The sequence below is a fragment of the Furipterus horrens genome, unplaced genomic scaffold (genome assembly GCF_987537825.1).
Source record: "Furipterus horrens unplaced genomic scaffold, mFurHor1.1.pri manual_scaffold_11, whole genome shotgun sequence".
In the NCBI taxonomy this organism is placed as follows: domain Eukaryota; kingdom Metazoa; phylum Chordata; class Mammalia; order Chiroptera; family Furipteridae; genus Furipterus; species Furipterus horrens.
Window position 1 is genome coordinate 21,104,166 of NW_028327181.1, and position 17,257 is coordinate 21,121,422.

The following is a 17,257-nucleotide window of genomic DNA, read 5'->3' on the forward strand; positions in this document are numbered from 1 at the left end:
TCCCAAGGAAGGGTCTTCTCCCTGCCCTGACCTGCTCTGCCCAAGCCGGGGGCAGCCTAGCTCCCTCCTGGCCATGGATCTAGAGCTGCCTCCAGCACTCTGCACCGGTGGGAGGCGTGGCTGGAGGGCCGAGGACGGGGTGGCAGAAAGCGTGTGGACTCTTGCGGCAGCCAAACCTGAGCTTGCATCTGGGCCTCACCTTCCAGTCACCAGGCTTGTGAAGCTGAGGCTGAAGCCATGACATTATGGCCACGATCCTGGCACACTGCGGTGCCTAATGCGTGTTAGCTCCCCCTTTCTTTCCTTCCTCGCCTCCCAGCCCCCTGCGTTGTTAAAGACAGGTGTGGACCTACCTACAAACTTACTTCTAAGGGGGGAAAGGCGGATGTGGGAGGGAGAGGAGGCTGCAAGACAAATTTCCCAGGTCCCGGGCACCCAGGCCAGCACCCCTCTTCGACGCCCTTCACCCACAGTGGGTGCCTCCTCTGCCACCTTCCACTCCCACTGTGTAGCGCACCAGCCTGAGACGGGAGGCTGGCCCTACAGCTTTCCCTCAGGCCTCAGTTCAAGCCCTGCCCTCTCCTTGCTTCCTGCTGAGCCTCCTCATTAGCTCAGGGTCTTTTCTTTCAGCTTCGCAGCCACTTCCAGCCAGACTTGGGATGGCAGAGCAAGGTCAAGGCAAAAAGAGAGAGGGGTGCTCAGAGCACAGAGCAGAGGGAAGGAGGAACCCAGATGGGCTCCATAAAAAGGACCCAGGACAGTGGGAGGACTTGTTGAAAAGCATGAGTAAGGTTTTTCCACCCGCCCGCACCCTCCCACGCCCTGGACCCTCCCGCTCAGAGTGCTCATAGCAGTTATTAATAAAGCACTTAACTCCGGTGAAGTCCTCCCCAGTTAATGCCTGCCTCGCAGCAGCCATTGAGAGGACAAGGGAGTGACCCCTGGGCCTTCACTCAGACTCAGAACTTTTGGAGGAGAGGGAGAGGTCCAGGCTATAGGGACGCGGCATGGCACAGGTGTCCTCTGCAGGCCAAGGCTGGCCCACGGGCCATACCCCGCCCCCACCCCCACCCTCAAGCACCCACTCAGGAAGGAGGCTATAAAGACTCCTGGTAACGGGGGCACTGTGGAAAGGAGACGGACTCTGAAGCCGAGCCAATGGGTGTGAACAGAAGCCTTCCCAGGAGCCATGCCCTCACTCTGGTCTGTTTCCTTGAACAAGGAAGATAATACCCTGTTCCTATGGTTACGGAAATTATGGAGATAACATACATCTGACACACAGTCACAGTTAAGAAACGTTAGTTCCCTTTAAACTTTCTAAAACAACGAAAAGAGTTTTTGAGGCGAAGGCCCCAAATTTGTGAAAGTCAGTTAGCAGCGGGTGGTTGACCTGAGGTTCTGTAGCACCTGTAGGTTCTACCATGACTGGGCCCTGAGAATATACTGACTAATACTGCAAGCTTGAGGCTTCTCTAGTAAACGCTGGTTTCTCTTGTCTTCTTTCTCTTGGGCAAAAGTCAGTGTTCTTTGAGTCCGTTTGTCCTGTGTCCAAGGCTTCCTGTCATCCACGGTTCTGTGGCCGCAGCCGCTAGGGAAATGTATTTAGATGACAGAATCCTCCTGAGCCCTTTTGCTGTTCGGCTGCAGGGAGACGGGATAGTTTTGTCCATTAGCTGCTTTGCTTCTGGGTCCCTGAAGAGTCCAGTGATATTTTCTCGCTAATGCATTTTGGTTGAAAGAAGCTAAACTCCTGAAAGCAACAGTTCTGTACCAAACCCAGGCCGGTGAGCACCGCTGACAGAGGGCGAAGGGAGAGAGGGCTACGCTTTCTCCCCGGCTTCTGGCCTCTGGCTGATCCCCCCGCTCCAGATTCCGGCCTCCGCCTGCCCACCCTGCCCGGTGATTCTGCTCCTTTCCATCCACAGTATGACAATTCTCTGGGCTGCAGCCTCCCAGCCAAGCACATGAGCAGCTTTACAGGATATCTATGTGGAAAGCGGGGCGGGACTCCTACAGAGGAAACCAAGCCCCCACAGGCGCCCCGCGCTGATCAGAGGAGCTGTCCCTTCACTGGCCGCCGCAGTGTGCCAGGCCCGTGCTGGCTGGCATCTTCACACATGGTCCCGTGACCCGCCCGGCCCCTGCAGGAAGTGGACATGGCTATTGTCCACATTTTACAAAGAGCAAAACTAGACTCAAAGAAGGTAACACACTCCCCAAGGCCCCACAGGATTTGAACCCAGGTCTGTGTAACTCAAGACTCTACTTTCTTACCCACTAGACTATACTACCTCCACAGTGCACAGCACCTCTGGGCTCCCCAGCAGGTAAAGCAAAGGCGACCCCAGCTTTCAGTTGAGGCACTGAGCCTGGTCCTGGGAAAGGGTAGGATTTTACCTGCCCGGCCAGTTTTCAGGCACAGTGAGGCTGCCTTACAGCCCTTCCTTTCCTCTGCATTCTCCACCCACCACATTCACAAGCCAGGTCAGCATGCAGCCGGGGCCACAGCTGCTCTCTGCTTGCTGCTATCCCCACTGCCCCCCATCTTGTAGGTGGCCGCTGGCCACCGGCCACACAGAGCTGAGGCCTGGCTCCCAGGCCCTCCCAGGGGCTCTGCTGTCGTCACACAAGCTGGCGGCACAAAGCACCAGGAGCCTTCTCTGTTTGATCTTTTATCCAAATGTAATTCGTCGGCAGCCGTCCGTCTCAAGAGACGATGGTGTAGCTTCTTAAGAGTCTATCTGCACCGCCGAGAATGGCTGTGCAGTCCGACTCGGGAGTGACACGGTATCTGTCTCCTCCCATGTTGAATCGACATCTTGCGATGACGCTGAAGCTACAGAGCCTGGGCAGGGTGATATGGAGGGTCTGCTGTTGCCCATGCAGCAGACCCCCCCTCTCTTCGCAGCTGAAGGGTCCAAGGGAAAGACGGAGTCAATACAGCTTGGCTTCAGGTGCGCCGCAGGAGTTGCCGGTGTTGACTACAACGTCAAACCGCCTTAGGGACTCCGGCTCCGGATTTTCTGTCGGGGTTTACTCCCTTAGCCTTTCCCCTGAAGAGGTATGCCGCAAGGCAGCGGAGGTTTTTTGGAGTCAGAGTTTTCCTTCTCTGATGTGCCCTGACTGGAAGATCAAACCAGCGACACTTAGCTCGCAGGCCGACGCTCAATCCACTGAGCTAAACCAGCCAGGGCTGAAATGTAATTCACGTACCATGAAATTCACATTTTTTAAAAGATATTTACTTATTTTCAGAGAGAGGAGAAAGAGAGGGAGAGAAAAACATCGACCGGTTGCCTCTCCCACACCCCCAACTTGGGGCCTGGCCGGGAACCCAGGCATGTGCCCAGACTGGTAATCAAACCAGCAACCTTTTGGTTCACAGGCCAGCACTCAATCCACTGAGCCACACCAGCCAGGGCTAAAATCCACTTTTAAACCATACAGTTCAGAGATTCGTAGTGTAGTTACAAAGTTGCGTAATCATCCCCACCATCTCATTCCAGAGTATTCCCAGCCTCCCTGAGAGAAATCCTGTACCCATTAGCTTTCACTCCCCAGCCCCTAGAAACCAGCAATGTACTTTCTGTCTCCACGGGTTTGCCTATTTCAGATATTCCATGTGAATGGGATTATATATATAAGTGATATTTTGTGACTGGCTTCTGCCACTTAGCATAATGTCTTCATGCTTCACCCAGCTCGGTGCTTCGTTCTGTTTTACGGCCGACCGCCATCCCGGGGGGAGCCCGAGCCCGCGTTGTTTACCCAGCCAGCAGTGGGTGGACAGCGGGTTGTGACTACTTTTTGGCTCTTGGGTGACATCGCTGTGCTCATTCGTCCCTGTCCATGTGACTCGGAGCCCGTGCGTATCTCGGGGACTCTGACGGATTTCCGCAGCACTAGAGTCTCACATGCTTGGCTCAGCCCTCCACGGGAAATGGAGCTGCCACACGCCCTGCATGGCGTGGGCCCTGCGTGTGAGGAGGTGAAACCCAGCCAGTTGTCTCTGGGCCTTAATGTCGCCCTCACTCACTCCACAGACAGTCTCCACATGCCTTACCACCTCCCCTGCGCCTGGCATTGCATTGAGTCCTAAGGGAATTATACAGTGATCTCCGCCAGAGACCCCCTTACAGCGTCCCTCTGCCCAGCTGACTCAGAAACAACAAGATCTCTCACAAACAGGAAGAGTGCAGTCTGTGGAAAGGACATGGTACCTGGACGCAGGATCTGGATTTGATTTTTATTGCCCCCTCTCTCTAGCCAGGGGACGCAGGACAAGTTCACTAACCTCCCATTAGGCCTCAGATTTCTCTGCTGTAAAATGGGGACCACAGTCTCCGGCTCATAGCACTCTTGTGAACATAGAATAAGATGACAGAATGAGGGCCCTTTGTCCTGGTACAGACACAGCTGCTGTGGCAAACGCCTCCAGTCTCACTCCGGGAGCCCCTGTCATCTGCCCCACCTTGGGAGATGCTGAGAGAAGTCTTGACACTTCTAGAGGACCTGTGAAAGAAAAAGTAAGGAAACATTGAAAAGCAAGACAATGGCTTAGAGAGACTGAACTGCTCTTGTTCCATAATATCCGGTCTGCTACTTTTTCCTCTAGCGTTGTCATGCTATCTAAAATTTCTCTCATCCAAGATCCATTTAAAATGATCCAATCCCTGCCAAAAGCAGGTGCCTAAGGGAGTCCAGGAGGCTATCTATCATTCATTCACAGTTTAGTATGAATTGGTCCAAACCTTGCTTTCCTACTCCCACGCAGCTAAGATCAGCTTCATGGGAAGAGTGCCAGTGCTTGTTAGTGGTGCAAGAGGAAGACTAGAACTTTTTTTTTTTTTTTAATTTTAGAGAGAGGGGAATGGAGGGAGAAAGAGGAGAGAAACATCAATGTGTGGGTTCCTCTCATACACCCCCAACTGGGGGCCAGGGCATGTGCCCTGACTGGGAATTGAATCGGCGCCCCTTTGGTTCACAGGCAAGCACTCAATCCACCGACCCGCACCAGCCAGGGTGACTAGAACATCTCTGCGTGCAGCATTTTGAGCAGGCAAACCAGAACGGAGTGGCCAGAGGAATGGCTCCTAGCGATTCTTAACCTCTTCCAGGCCCTTGACCCTTCTGAGAATCTGATGAAGGCTTGAGCTACATCATCACAACCATAGTTTCAGGGGTTAGACCCTGAACTTCCTGACGCCCAGGCCTCCGATTCAGAAGGCCGTGGCTGCAGGAAAACAGCAGGCCCTGTGAGGAGAGCGGCTGGGGGTGGCAACGGGGCCACAAAACAGGAGAAGCTGGCAAAATCGGTGCTTGTCCATCGCAGGGCAGTGTTTACTCACGTCTAGTTCTATCCCTGAAAGAAAGGGAAGGTCTCTTGTTTGTCCTTCCTGAATCCCGTGGGCTCCTCTCCATCAGAACACAGATCTTTAATGAAACGGGCCTTTGAAGCTAGCCCGGAAAACAGCTGTTTTTAAAATAACTTGTTTCTATGGGGAAGTGTGCTCTAAGTTCCAAATAACACCCCTATCCACTAACACCTGAGTTCCAGGTATGGGGGACATGCTTTCAGGACTCAGGGGCTCAGAATAAATTACACACAAAAATTATACACCTGGGAGGGGTCCACCCGCGATGTCACCAAGTGCTGTTACACAAACACACCCCCCCAAGGGGTTGAGAACAGAGGAATCAAGAGAAGTGAGAGGATTCTGGCCGTCTGTGCTGGTTGGATACATCCAGAATAGTGTGTCCAGGACTGAGCATCGGATTTCAAAAGGTCCTTTGACAAGCTGTGCCCAGAGAAGGGCAGCCAGGATGGGGAAATGTCTGCTCAGATGACTCTTAACAGGAAACATGTCATATGACGGAGGGTCAGGGTGCCAGGGATGTGTCTGTAGGAGACATTCGTTGGTTTAGGGCAGCATGTAGTGTAGGGCTTCAGAGGCAGACAGACCTGAGATTGAACCCAGCCGCATTTTTTTATTTGCTGTGTGACCTTGAATGGGTCAGTTACTTTCTCTGATGTTGATTTCCTCTCCATAAAGTGGACAGAACAAGGCCCACCTGTGGTGCAGATGATCAGTAATATGCTCAAGAGCACAGTGCCTAGCAGGTGCGCTGCTGCAGGGGGGCAGTGCACGTGGTTAAAGATACCGGGTGTGAACCTGGCTCTGCGCTCACTACTTGGATGGCCTGGGGCCAGTGTTTTGACCCCTCTCGGTTCCATTTTCTTGTGTGTGAAATGGGAATAATCATTCCTGTTGCAGAGGTGCCTGGAGAATTCAATGAGAATATATGTCCAGTACTTTCCCAGAGTACTCTGTGAATTCAGTACTCTGGAGTATTCAGAGTTAGCCAAAAACTCTAGGCGCCTGGTTCGTGGTAGAAATGCTTCTGAGGAGGGGAGAGGCAGAGCCGTGGGCATCTGATGTCAGAGGACAGCCTGTGCTCTGTGGCTGGGTGAGTGGGGAGGCGGGCCTCAGTGCAACAGAGAGACCTCACACACCTTCAGAGCAGAGGGCTGTCACAGCAAGTGACCGAGTGACCGTGGCACCACACAGCTGGGCTTCCCCCCCTTCCTCGGGATGGCGCACATGAAAAATGATAGCAGACCCACGAGGCTGCTTGCAGCTGGACATCAGCCAGGGACTCTTGCTGCCCGGGCCTCCAGCCACCAAGCCACCCCTGGGGCTGAGGACAACACTGTCCCTGCACACCTATAACTTATTCCGGGTGCATTGCTGGAAGTTCGGGTGTGAAGTCCTCCTGCCCTGGGGGAGAGGCGGGCCCCAGGGAACCCGGCAGCCTCCAGGGCTTTGCAATATGGAGACATTAGTTAACAGGGTTGGTGGAGGAGCTGGGATGTGGGCTGGGCCTAGAAGGGTGGCTAGGATTTAGGACTGGGAAGAGAGAGGAGGAGGAATCATGTGGATTCGAATTGCTCCTGCCTGGCCTGCAAGTCCTTCTGACCAAAGGGATCAACCCGTCTGCCCAGCTGTGAGCGTGACTTGCATGGAGCCCCACAACATTTCATGGGAGCCTGCAGCTCAGAGCTCTCACCCGAAAAATGGCCAGGGGAGATTTCCAATCTCCAGGCCTCCCCGCGAAGAAGCCTGAGATGCAGGTTATGAGAAAACACCGCCATTGTTTGTGCCCAGGACCTGGAGCAGCCCAGCGACCAGGCAGTGAGACCCATGAGCAGAAAGGAGCACATTCATGCATGTGCAGAAGGGGCCGCTGGGGCGCGTGGCATCTGTCAGGAAAACAACCTGTGGCTTTTACAGAGAGGGAGCCACACGCTCTGAGCAGCAGATTTATTTTCCTTGTTATTTATTTATTTAACAAGCACCCGGAGAGTGCGCCAGACACGGCTCTAAGCACCTTCCAAATATGAACTCATTTAATCTTTATTACAGCCTTGAGGAGGTGGAATTCTTTCCCCGTTTTACGGAAGAGGAGGCTTAGTAACGAGCCAGAGGTCTCAGGCTGGTGAGAGACCGGGATGCACAGCTGGCAGGCTGGGCCTAGGACCCACGTTCTCACCTGCTTCTCACCGCTGCCTCCGAGACTCCTCCAGAGAGCTGGCAGTGTGCCCCAGCAGGCTCCTGACACCCCACCCTCTTACATCCCCCCTCCCACAAACCCTCACGAAGCAGCCCAGGTGGGAACAGCACTATTACTAAGTCAGCCAGCCTGACCCTGAGTGGGGTACCTGCAAGACCGAATCCCTGACACTCCCCATCCTCTCCCTCCCACCTTCACACCCACGGATACACAAGGAAATGGTGACAAGTACCAGTGACCCCTTAGGTCTCAATGATCAGTCATTCCACAAAGACGTATTGAACACTTAACACGTGCCAGGCAATTTTTAAAAGATTTTATTTATTTGTTTGTTTGTTTGTTTGTTTATTTATTTTTAGAGAGAAGGGAAGGGAGGGAGAAAGAGAGGAAGACAAACTTCAATGTGTGGTTGCCTCTTGCGCTCCCCCACGTGGGGACGTGGCCCAAAACCCAGGCTTGTGCCCTGACTGGGAATCGAACCGGTGACCCTTTGGTTCACAGGTCAGTCCTCAATCCATTGAGCCACATCAGCCAGGGCTGTGCCAGGCATTTTCTTCCCACTGATGAGGTGGGGGTGAAAAGGAGGGTGTGATCTCTTTTCTCAAAAACTTGCAGCCTATCTGGTTGGGGTGACAGACCACGCAGCAAACCACCCTGTGGAATCCTGGGTAGGGCAAGCACTCAGAGCTCATAGGAGGGCAATCAGAATGAGCCTAAGGGGTTAGGGGCAGGTTAAGATACGAGTTTTGCTGTGGCGTGGATGATGGATCAAAATAGAAGCCAGAGGCAGGGAGAATAGCCGTAAGATTTCAGGAGGGTGAAGAAAGGCAGACAGTAGACTTTGACACAGGAAAACCAGACAGCAATGAAACTGAACATCTGAGTGACACAGACCCACCATAAGTGAATCTCACAGCTACACCATGGAGTGAAACACTACACACTACATGATTCATTTATATAGAGTCCAAAAACCGAGCCATAATGTTTAAGGGTGCAACATGAATACTGAAATAATAAAGAAAAGCAAGAGAGGAATTACCATAAAAACCGGGTTATCTTTGGGGGTTGTGATTGGGGGATGGATGGGTGGTGGTCACGTGGATGTTTGTGATACTGCATGAAGCTATACATGTTAGTTCCTTGTGCTTTTCTGTGTGCACAACTGTAAGGGGGAGGCTAAAAAAGAACCAATGAAAGAAAGAAGGGAAGCTCTGAGCGAGGGCGGCTACGGTAGGAAAGACAAGTTCCTGGGGTGCTGTACTGCGCATTCTTCCATTCGAAAAGACTTGTTCGTTTCCATTTTAGCATCTCTGAAATCAGGGTGCACCCTGCCATTGATGATGAATGTGGGTTATTTGGGGGACCCCCCCACCCCCGTGCTGCCTCCTTGAGCAATGCCAAGCCTGCAGAGCTGGGCCGCGGCAGGGCTCGCCCCCAAACTGGGTCAGGAGTGAAAGGGGCATGGCCGACCCCTGGACGGTGGTCGTCATGGCGGGAAGTGGAGAAGGGGCGGGGCCTCCAGTCCTGCCCCACCACCAGCACAGAGCCGAGGACACCATCAGGCCGCTCCTTCCCACGTGCTGTGTCCCTTATGAGCTGGCCAGCCTCGTGCTTAGCATAGGCTATGCGGTGGAAGGAAGGAAGCTCACCCTTGGGATGGGCTTCCGTGACCAAAGTGGCCAGGGACCTATAACCCAGTCCTGACCAAGCTTCTTTCAGACCCAAGACCCCGGGAAGAACCCATTTTCAAACTGAAAGATGCTTCAGTAGAGCCTAGGTGAGACTTGCATTGTGGAGCAAGAAAGGGAGCTGTCACAGAGAGGTGGGGGACAGTTTAGGTCAGATTTCTGAGCACCTGCTCTGGGTAAATTCTTCAGTCCCCATCTCTGGGACTGAGCAGTCAATAGCATGATGTCTGGGAGGCGACACTACATTGTAGAGATTGAGCCGATGGAGCATCCATGCTTGACCTGCATGATCTCATGAAATCATCCCCAAAGCCCCAGCGATAGACACGCTTTTGTTATTTTCAGCTTAAGCAGAGGAAACGAAGGATGGAGCACCTACAACAGCAAACAGTCAAGGTCCCACAGCTGCTCAGGGGTTGGGGCAGGACTTGACCTCTCCAGAGGTCATCCTCTTAGCCACCAGGCAGCACTGCCTAGTCACATGAGGCTGCATGCTGGCACTGAGAGGGATCTGTCATTTTCTAGCCCGTCCGTACCTCTTTTTCAAGGAAGAATGATCTACTTCCAGAGAGCGGCTGCCTGTGCCCTTCCCTCCCGGCTGCAGAGGGCCTCCTCCAGATAGTCGACAGACAGACAGCAGCTACCAGGGCTCCGGGGCTCGCCCAGTCTCATTTGCTTCCCTGGCCTGTCCTTGGCCCTGAACTATTCCAATTGTGCTAAAAGTAGCATTGACCAAATCAAGGTCTGCACAGGGGCCAGGCTATTTTGATTGTGTCCTCAAGAACCATCTGGTGTGAGGCGTGTCAAAGCTGGGCTGCTCGCATGAGCTCTCAGACAGGGTGCCAGGAATGTTCTGGCTAACGCACCTATCCCCCAAGCAGGACCAATCACTGCTCCTCACCCCACGGCCTCCAGCACGTGCCTCCTGAGATACCGGTCCCGGGAGGGACAGGTGGTGGGACCTGCACTCCGGGAGGTTAGAGATTAACATCGTTACCCACAGAGAACCACCAGCTGGCTTCTGTGACACTCCCTGTATCCCGCTCCAGTTAAGGGAGAAGTTAATCTATGGATTGGTGGCATCCACTCTGCATGGAGGCCCAACCAGAAGTCCCCTTAGAGACAGTGAATATTATCCTTCTGTGGGAAGCTGAAAGATTTCCTGTATATTTTTATTTATTTTTTAAGTTCCCACCCAAGGATATGTTCCAATGTGAAAGAGAAACATTGATCCATTGCCTTCCGTATGCACCCCAACCAGGGATCGAACCCACAGCCTAGGCATGTGCCCTGACTGGGGATCGAACCTGTGACCTTTTGGTGTACAGTAGTCCCTAGTAGTCCGTCTCTGTATCACGGTTCACTTATCGTGCCCTAACTGTATCGCAGGATTTTTAAAAATATTATATTTATTTATTGCGGATTTTTTACTATATCGCGGCATCTTGTGGTACTGTACAGTAAATACTAAAATAAATGTAAGGTTCCTATTTCACGGATTCTCACCTATCGCGGAGGGTCTAGAACATAATACCTGTGATAAGTGAGGGATCACTGTACAGGACAATGCTCCAACCAACTGAGCCACCTGGCCAGAGCTGGAAGTCTTTATTGTGGAAGAGATTTGCATCTGACTGGCTTAAATATAAGTCCTGATGCAGGGCTCCTGCCCAGAAGGCCCCTCCCCTCCTCCACTAGAATGGCTTGATCATTCTTCAAAGTCCACAGAAGGCCCACATCCAAGGGGAGTCTTCCTAACCAGTCGAGCCCACCTTTCTCTTACCACCAAGTGGACTTGCACACTGCCCTTTAATAGAGGGTTTTCCCTTTTGCCTAGGGCCTTCCCCACTGAGGTATGAGCTGTGAAAGGCCATATGTTCCACCAGTGGCACCCAGGCTGCAGCGGCCTCCCAGCATTGGTAGGTTGGTGGGCCAGCATGGTTGGCAAGGCCAGCTTTGCTCAGCTAAGGAAATAAGCCAGCCATTTCCTTTTTGTGTTGGTTCACTCATCTGCTCCCTACACAAACACTGAACATCTACTCTGCCTATTACTGGCCTGGACACTGGAGATACATGTCTAATAAGACTGGGTCCCCGCCTGGGATCAAGTCCCAGGATAGTGGGGAGACATCTGTTATCACATGGTGGGGTAAATGCAATTGTTCCCATGCAGTGGAGACTAACTTTGCTCCGGGGAGCTAGGAAAGGCCTCACAGAGGATTTGATCTGTGACAGGTTCACTCATGCAGGGAAGAGCATTCCAGCGAAGGGAACAGCCTGTGCAAAGGCATGAAGGCATGAGCACGCCTCATGGGGCCCAAGCAAGCTAAAGTCTTGCTGTGTTCCCAGACTGGCTGGCCACGGACAGGAAGGCAGCTTGGTTCCCTGGTGAGGGAGGTGGGAACTCCATGGAGCAGGTGGCAGGACAGGGCACCACTGCTCCCTCAGCAGGTGTCAGGACGCACAAAGTCCCTGCTCCTCTACTGCTTGGGGCCTGCAGTCCCTCCTCCGAGCCTCCCCCACTTCCTCCCAATCAGGATGAACCTGGCTTCTCTACACGGGTGTGCTTCCTCCTTGATAGCATCTTAATGTTGTACGGCTCACCAGTCCTGCCGCCAGAGGTGGGAATTACACAACAGCCAATTCCAATTCCTTCAGGCAGGGGCGCTGAGGCCGGCAGAGCCGCTGGCTGCCTTTGTCACTGATCATGAGGCAACTCCCAACGCTATTGATCTCAGACTCATTCCTTAGAGAACTTGAAGCACCTTGCTGACAGCAGCCAATAGTAATACCATGAAAAGCCACCTCTTACTGAGCACTTGACAAGTGTAATTGAGTATAATCGTTAGGTGACTGTGTGACACAGGGTTAAGGGGCATGCCTGACAGCTCACAGGTAGGCAGGATAGAGCCGGAGTTTGAGTCCCAGCCTTCAGGACTTTAGAAAGCCCAAACGCCACCTTAATACCACCCCAACCTTAAGGAATAATCCTGGCCCTCTGCGCTAGGAGCCCCGAAATCTCCTCTGGCTCCCAGGGCAACTCTCTGACCCATTGAAACACCCACTGTATCTGTATTGCATGCCTCCTGGGTGTCAGGGCTGTGCGGGGGCCTGAGAAGACACACAGAGCCAGTTATCATGGGGCTCTCCACCCAGGGGAGCTGGAAAGGCCCCCATCCCACTGGCCCTTAAAACGCTCCCATTGTTTAATGTGGCCTGTTCAGCCCTCCCTACCCTCTGGCTAACACCTGTTTCTGCCCCTGAGCTTCTGTGGTGCTCATTACCCAGCCACGGCACCTGTGGCTTATCTGCTTTCTTCCACCTGGCCATCGTGGTGTGCCATTGGCCTGTGGACAACGGATCAGTAAGACGCGGTCTCTGCCACAGCCTATGAGAGACACTCATGTCATCAGTGCATGGACTGAGGCGCTCTGGGGACCAGGGACCGTGGCAGACACCTGCACCGCCTCTTTGCTCACCCCCACCCTGCCACTGGCTCAGTCTAGTAAGGGGCATCATGACATAATGGGAGGAAGCCTGGTCTCAAACCAGAAGAGCCAAGTTCCAAACAGAGGCCACCATGGGGGGAACACAGGTGAAGTCACTCAGTTTCTTCACCTGTAAAGTGGGAATGACAGTACCTAACTGGCCTGTCCTTACAAAGTTTTCATGAATTGCTTGATTCAATGAGAGTAAGTACTTGAGAACATTTGACAGGTTACAAGGTGTTATACAACGAGTATTGATCCTTCTATGTCTCTCCTGTTTCCTGGGATGCTTAAATAAATCTGGGCACATGGTAGATATACAGTAAGTATCGGTTCATTTAAGTTGAATTGATTCGTTCACCCCACTTACCACCTGCTTGGAGTCCCTGTGGGCTCCCAATGCCATTGTGAGTGCTCACACCAGCCATGCCTGCCCTGCCTGCTGGGGGTGGGGTTGGTGGTGGGGGAGGGGACCAAGTGAGAAGGATGTAAAGTGCCTTGGGGGCTATTAATATCCAGTGATAGGGAAGCCATCCTGGTCCCATTATGGGGGCTGAGTTGAGGGCCGTGCACCCCTGATTGTGGAGCCAAAGGCACGGGGCAGACCCTCTCCACACTTTCCTGTCTGGGCCTCCAAACCCCTGGGGCTGCCTCGTCCAGGTAGTGCCTTTGAGGTGGGCATGGTCCCCCAGGGGCCAGGCCACCATGTGTCCACCCCTCATGAGCCCTTCCCCGCTCCTTTCAGCACCCCTACCCCACGGAGGATGAGAAGAGGCAGATCGCCGCCCAGACAAACCTCACCCTCTTGCAAGTCAATAACTGGTGAGTTAGCATCGCCCACCCGAAGGCTCTCAGACGTGGGGGCTGCTTGCTTGGCAGGGGAATGCATGGCTTGGAGAAGAGACCAGAACGCCCAGTTCTGCCTCAGTGGCAGCCAGCCACCCCGCCAGTCCTCCTGGCTGGACTGGAGGCAACAAGCCAAGATCAACGCAGGCCCCCGTCACTTCATTTGCAGCTTCTCAGCGCCCTCTGCTGGGAAACTGCCAGCGGTTTCACCAGATAGAAAAACCTGACCCACAATGGTCATCTGGTCTACCCCTCCTACCATCCCCCCTGCCTCACGCACCTGTGTGAATTAAATGCAAAGGTAGGAGTGGGAAGGGAGAGAAAGAGAGCCGTTCTGACCTCACAGACATCTCAGTTTCCTCTTCTCTGTGTCTGGCTGGGCTGTCATAGAAATCTCAGAGAGAGGCCTGGCTGGATGGAAGTGCACCCAAGAGTTAGGCTCCCTGACCGAGCCTCCGGCCCTCTGGAGAGAAGTCAGAGGTTAATGCCTTTGACGAAGGGGGCTCTTCCGCCCTCTGTTCAATCCCGATGAGTCTCGAGTACAGATTTCTGATGCTCCTCCTGCATTTGTCCCATGACACTCTGTGGTTACTGAGTGATTCCGTGAGCTCCTCGGTGCCCAGGGCCTTTTCCCAGCTGGGCTTCCATGCCCCAGATCAGGCCCCAATCTGTTCTGTACAGCGGATCAGCTGTTGAGAGTCTGGAAGCAGCTTAGCCCTCTTTGCACACACACACACGCATGCACACACGTGCACGTGCACACACACCCCACCAGGCAGTGACTAACCAGGCCTCCACCTTCACCCCCCGGGCAGGTTCATCAATGCCCGGAGGCGCATCCTGCAGCCCATGCTTGATGCCAGCAACCCAGACCCTGCCCCGAAAGCCAAGAAGATCAAGTCGCAGCACCGGCCCACCCAAAGATTCTGGCCCAACTCCATTGCCGCAGGGGTGCTGCAGCAGCAGGGTGGCACCCCAGGGACAAACCCCGATGGTGAGAACTGGGGCTGAGTATACTCTAGCCTAGGGGCTGGTGGGAGGGTTAGAGGGTGGCCCCTGGAACTCCCTCAGGACAGCTGTGCAAAGGTTCAAGGACTGAACATCTACTTGCCTGAGAGGCAGGGGCCACTCTGTTACAAACACTATCCCTCCCGGATCCCCGTCAATGAGTGTGTGCAAGCTGAGAAGAAGCGGGTGTTTTGCATACATTTTAACAAACCAAAAGCAATGTCACAAGAACTAGTGGGAGTCAGTGGTCATCTGAGCCAGTGACTGCTCAGCAGAGCCTCATCCTCATTCCCACACCCACCCTAAGTGGCTTAGAGCCACTGGGTGTCTACACCCAAGAGCCAGTGCCATCTATTTACACCAGGCAGGCAGCCGGTTTGTGAACAGAGGCCAGGAGGAGCTTTGCCCTCCCCGCTTTGCCCTCATACCCTTCATATACGCTTTTCTAACTGCCAGTTTCCTGGTGCACAATTCAATGAGCCAGACACTTTACAGCTCAGCACACGAGGCCAGCTCTGTGTGGGAGGCGGAGGGAGGTGTGCACATGTGTATACATGCCTTTGTGTATACATGCCTTTATGTGGTTGCATGGCGGTTCCTATGTGATGGGCCATTGTCTTAGGAGGTATAGTAGAAAAGCCAGATTTTGAGCTAGATCAACCAGAGAGAGGATTCCAACTCTCTCATGCCTGACTGTCGCCTTGAGCTAATGACTTCACTGTCTGTGACTCAGTTTCCTCCTATTTAGAAGGAATAATAATACCTACCCTACAGGATTTTTAGCAAGTCAAAAGCATCTAATACATTTGCATAGAAGATGCTCAGTAATGGTAACTAGGAGGGCTGCTGCCTGGGCTAGGCCGGCATTGGCTGACAAGTTCATGGACAGGGGCTTCACACGAGGACTTGTCCAGCTCACTGCCGCGGGAGCCAGTCCATTTAACCCTCCACCTTGGAGGCTCCCAGGCCTGACCCTTGCCTTCTTCTCCCACATAGGCTCCATCAACTTGGACAACCTGCAGTCCCTGTCCTCAGACAATGCCACCATGGCCATGCAGCAGGCCATGATGGCTGCACACGATGACTCATTGGATGGGACAGAAGAAGAGGATGAGGATGAGATGGAAGAGGAAGAGGAGGAGGAACTCGAGGAGGAGGCTGATGAGCTTCAAACAACAAATGTCAGTGACCTGGGCTTGGAACACAGTGACTCCCTGGAGTAGTCGGCAGCCCAGATGGCGCTGATGGCCAAGCAGGAGGAGCTTTGTCAGGAGGGTTCCAGGGTGGGGGGAAGGGGACGCGGGCAGGCAGCACTGAGGAAGTTGGGCCCTAGCTTCCCAAAACCAGTAGCTTGAACAAATGCAGAAGAGACACCTGCTCCTTCCCAGCCCCCAAGCTTCCATGGTACCCAGCCCTACTCCCCTAGAGCCTTGGAGGACTCAGTTTGGAGGGGCCGGTCAAGCAGCCTCTGCAGAGATGCAGGAGTGACATCTGGATTCATCAAGGCCCTGAGGACAGATGGCACCCACGGGCCGCCTGACTGAGGACTTGGGTTGTTTACAAGCCCCGCACTGTGCCCAGATTAGTGCTGCTCGCAGAGAAAGCCTTTGCCGGGGGACAGAGTTAGGAGACAAGGCAGAGACAAAGGGGGTGTGGATTCCACCCCCTCCAGGTTTGCAGCTCCTTTGAGAGACATTCAAGGGCAGGAGGGAGCCTGAACATAGAGCTAGTGGCTGGAGGAGTGGCAGGACCTGAGGTCTCCCATCTTGCAGATCAGAGCGAGATGTGGATTCCATGGGGCTCCAGCTCCTTCTTCCGAGGCCCCCATGCGGGCTCAGGCAACCATGGACGTGTGAGAGAGGGATGGAGCCACCAGAGCGAATCAATCTCTCTCTCTCTCTCTCTCTCTCTCTCTCTCTCTCTCTCTCTCTCTCTCTCTCTCTCTCTCTCTCTCTCTCTCTCTCTCTCTCGTTTCTCTGAAACAAATGGTAAGCTGGTGAGCTCAAACTGTAGGAGATTAAGAGGAGTCCCTTCACCTGGTTTGGCTCCAGTACCCAAGGAGGCGGAAGAACTGGGCTAGGAGCCAAACCAAAGGGAGTTTGGGAGCCGCAACTGTTCCTGGGTGTTCACAGAACTGAACTCCTATAACAACGGGACAATGGCATCTTACCCCAGATCCTCCAGCCCTCAGACGGAGCCCTCCTCTGTTCCACTCCCTCCGTCAGAGAGGGTGGAGCCCAGTTAGCCTGGAATCCTTCCGCCGTCTGCGCCAGGCTCGCTTCCTCAGCCTCCACCCTCTCTTCTTCATTCTATCCTTCGGAGAAGGCAGGAGAAACCTTGGAAAGAAGCATCCAGCCCCAATGAGAAGCCAGGGGTTGGAGAAGGTGCTACATCAATTTCCAAAGTGTCGGGGAGGGCCCGCGGGAATGGCCCCTAAGAGCCAAGTGGTGCCCACCCCACCCCATCTCCCTAACCCGCATCCACCATGACACACAGCCCTGGAGGAGCCGGGGCTCCCGCAAGGAGGAGGCTACCAGCATCTGCCCTGACACACACCCTCCCACCCCGACTTCTAGTCCCCATGACTGGCAACACCCTTCCCCGCCCTCCCACCCCAACGGCTGTGAAGACAAGACCGACCGCACATGT

General features: G+C 53.8%; 1 protein-coding gene across 1 annotated transcript in view; it reads left to right on the top strand.

Annotated features, from left to right (window-relative positions):
• The window catches only part of PKNOX2 (PBX/knotted 1 homeobox 2), a 239,233-nt gene extending 222,729 nt beyond the window's left edge, over nucleotides 1-16,504 (top strand). The window contains exons 11-13 of the mRNA XM_090290476.1: nucleotides 13,500-13,576; nucleotides 14,416-14,594; nucleotides 15,605-16,504. Coding sequence (XP_090146602.1) covers nucleotides 13,500-13,576; nucleotides 14,416-14,594; nucleotides 15,605-15,831 — 483 coding nt within the window. The 3' untranslated portion in view covers nucleotides 15,832-16,504. The remainder of the gene's footprint in view (nucleotides 1-13,499; nucleotides 13,577-14,415; nucleotides 14,595-15,604) is intronic.
• Nucleotides 16,505-17,257: the final 753 nt, after the last annotated feature.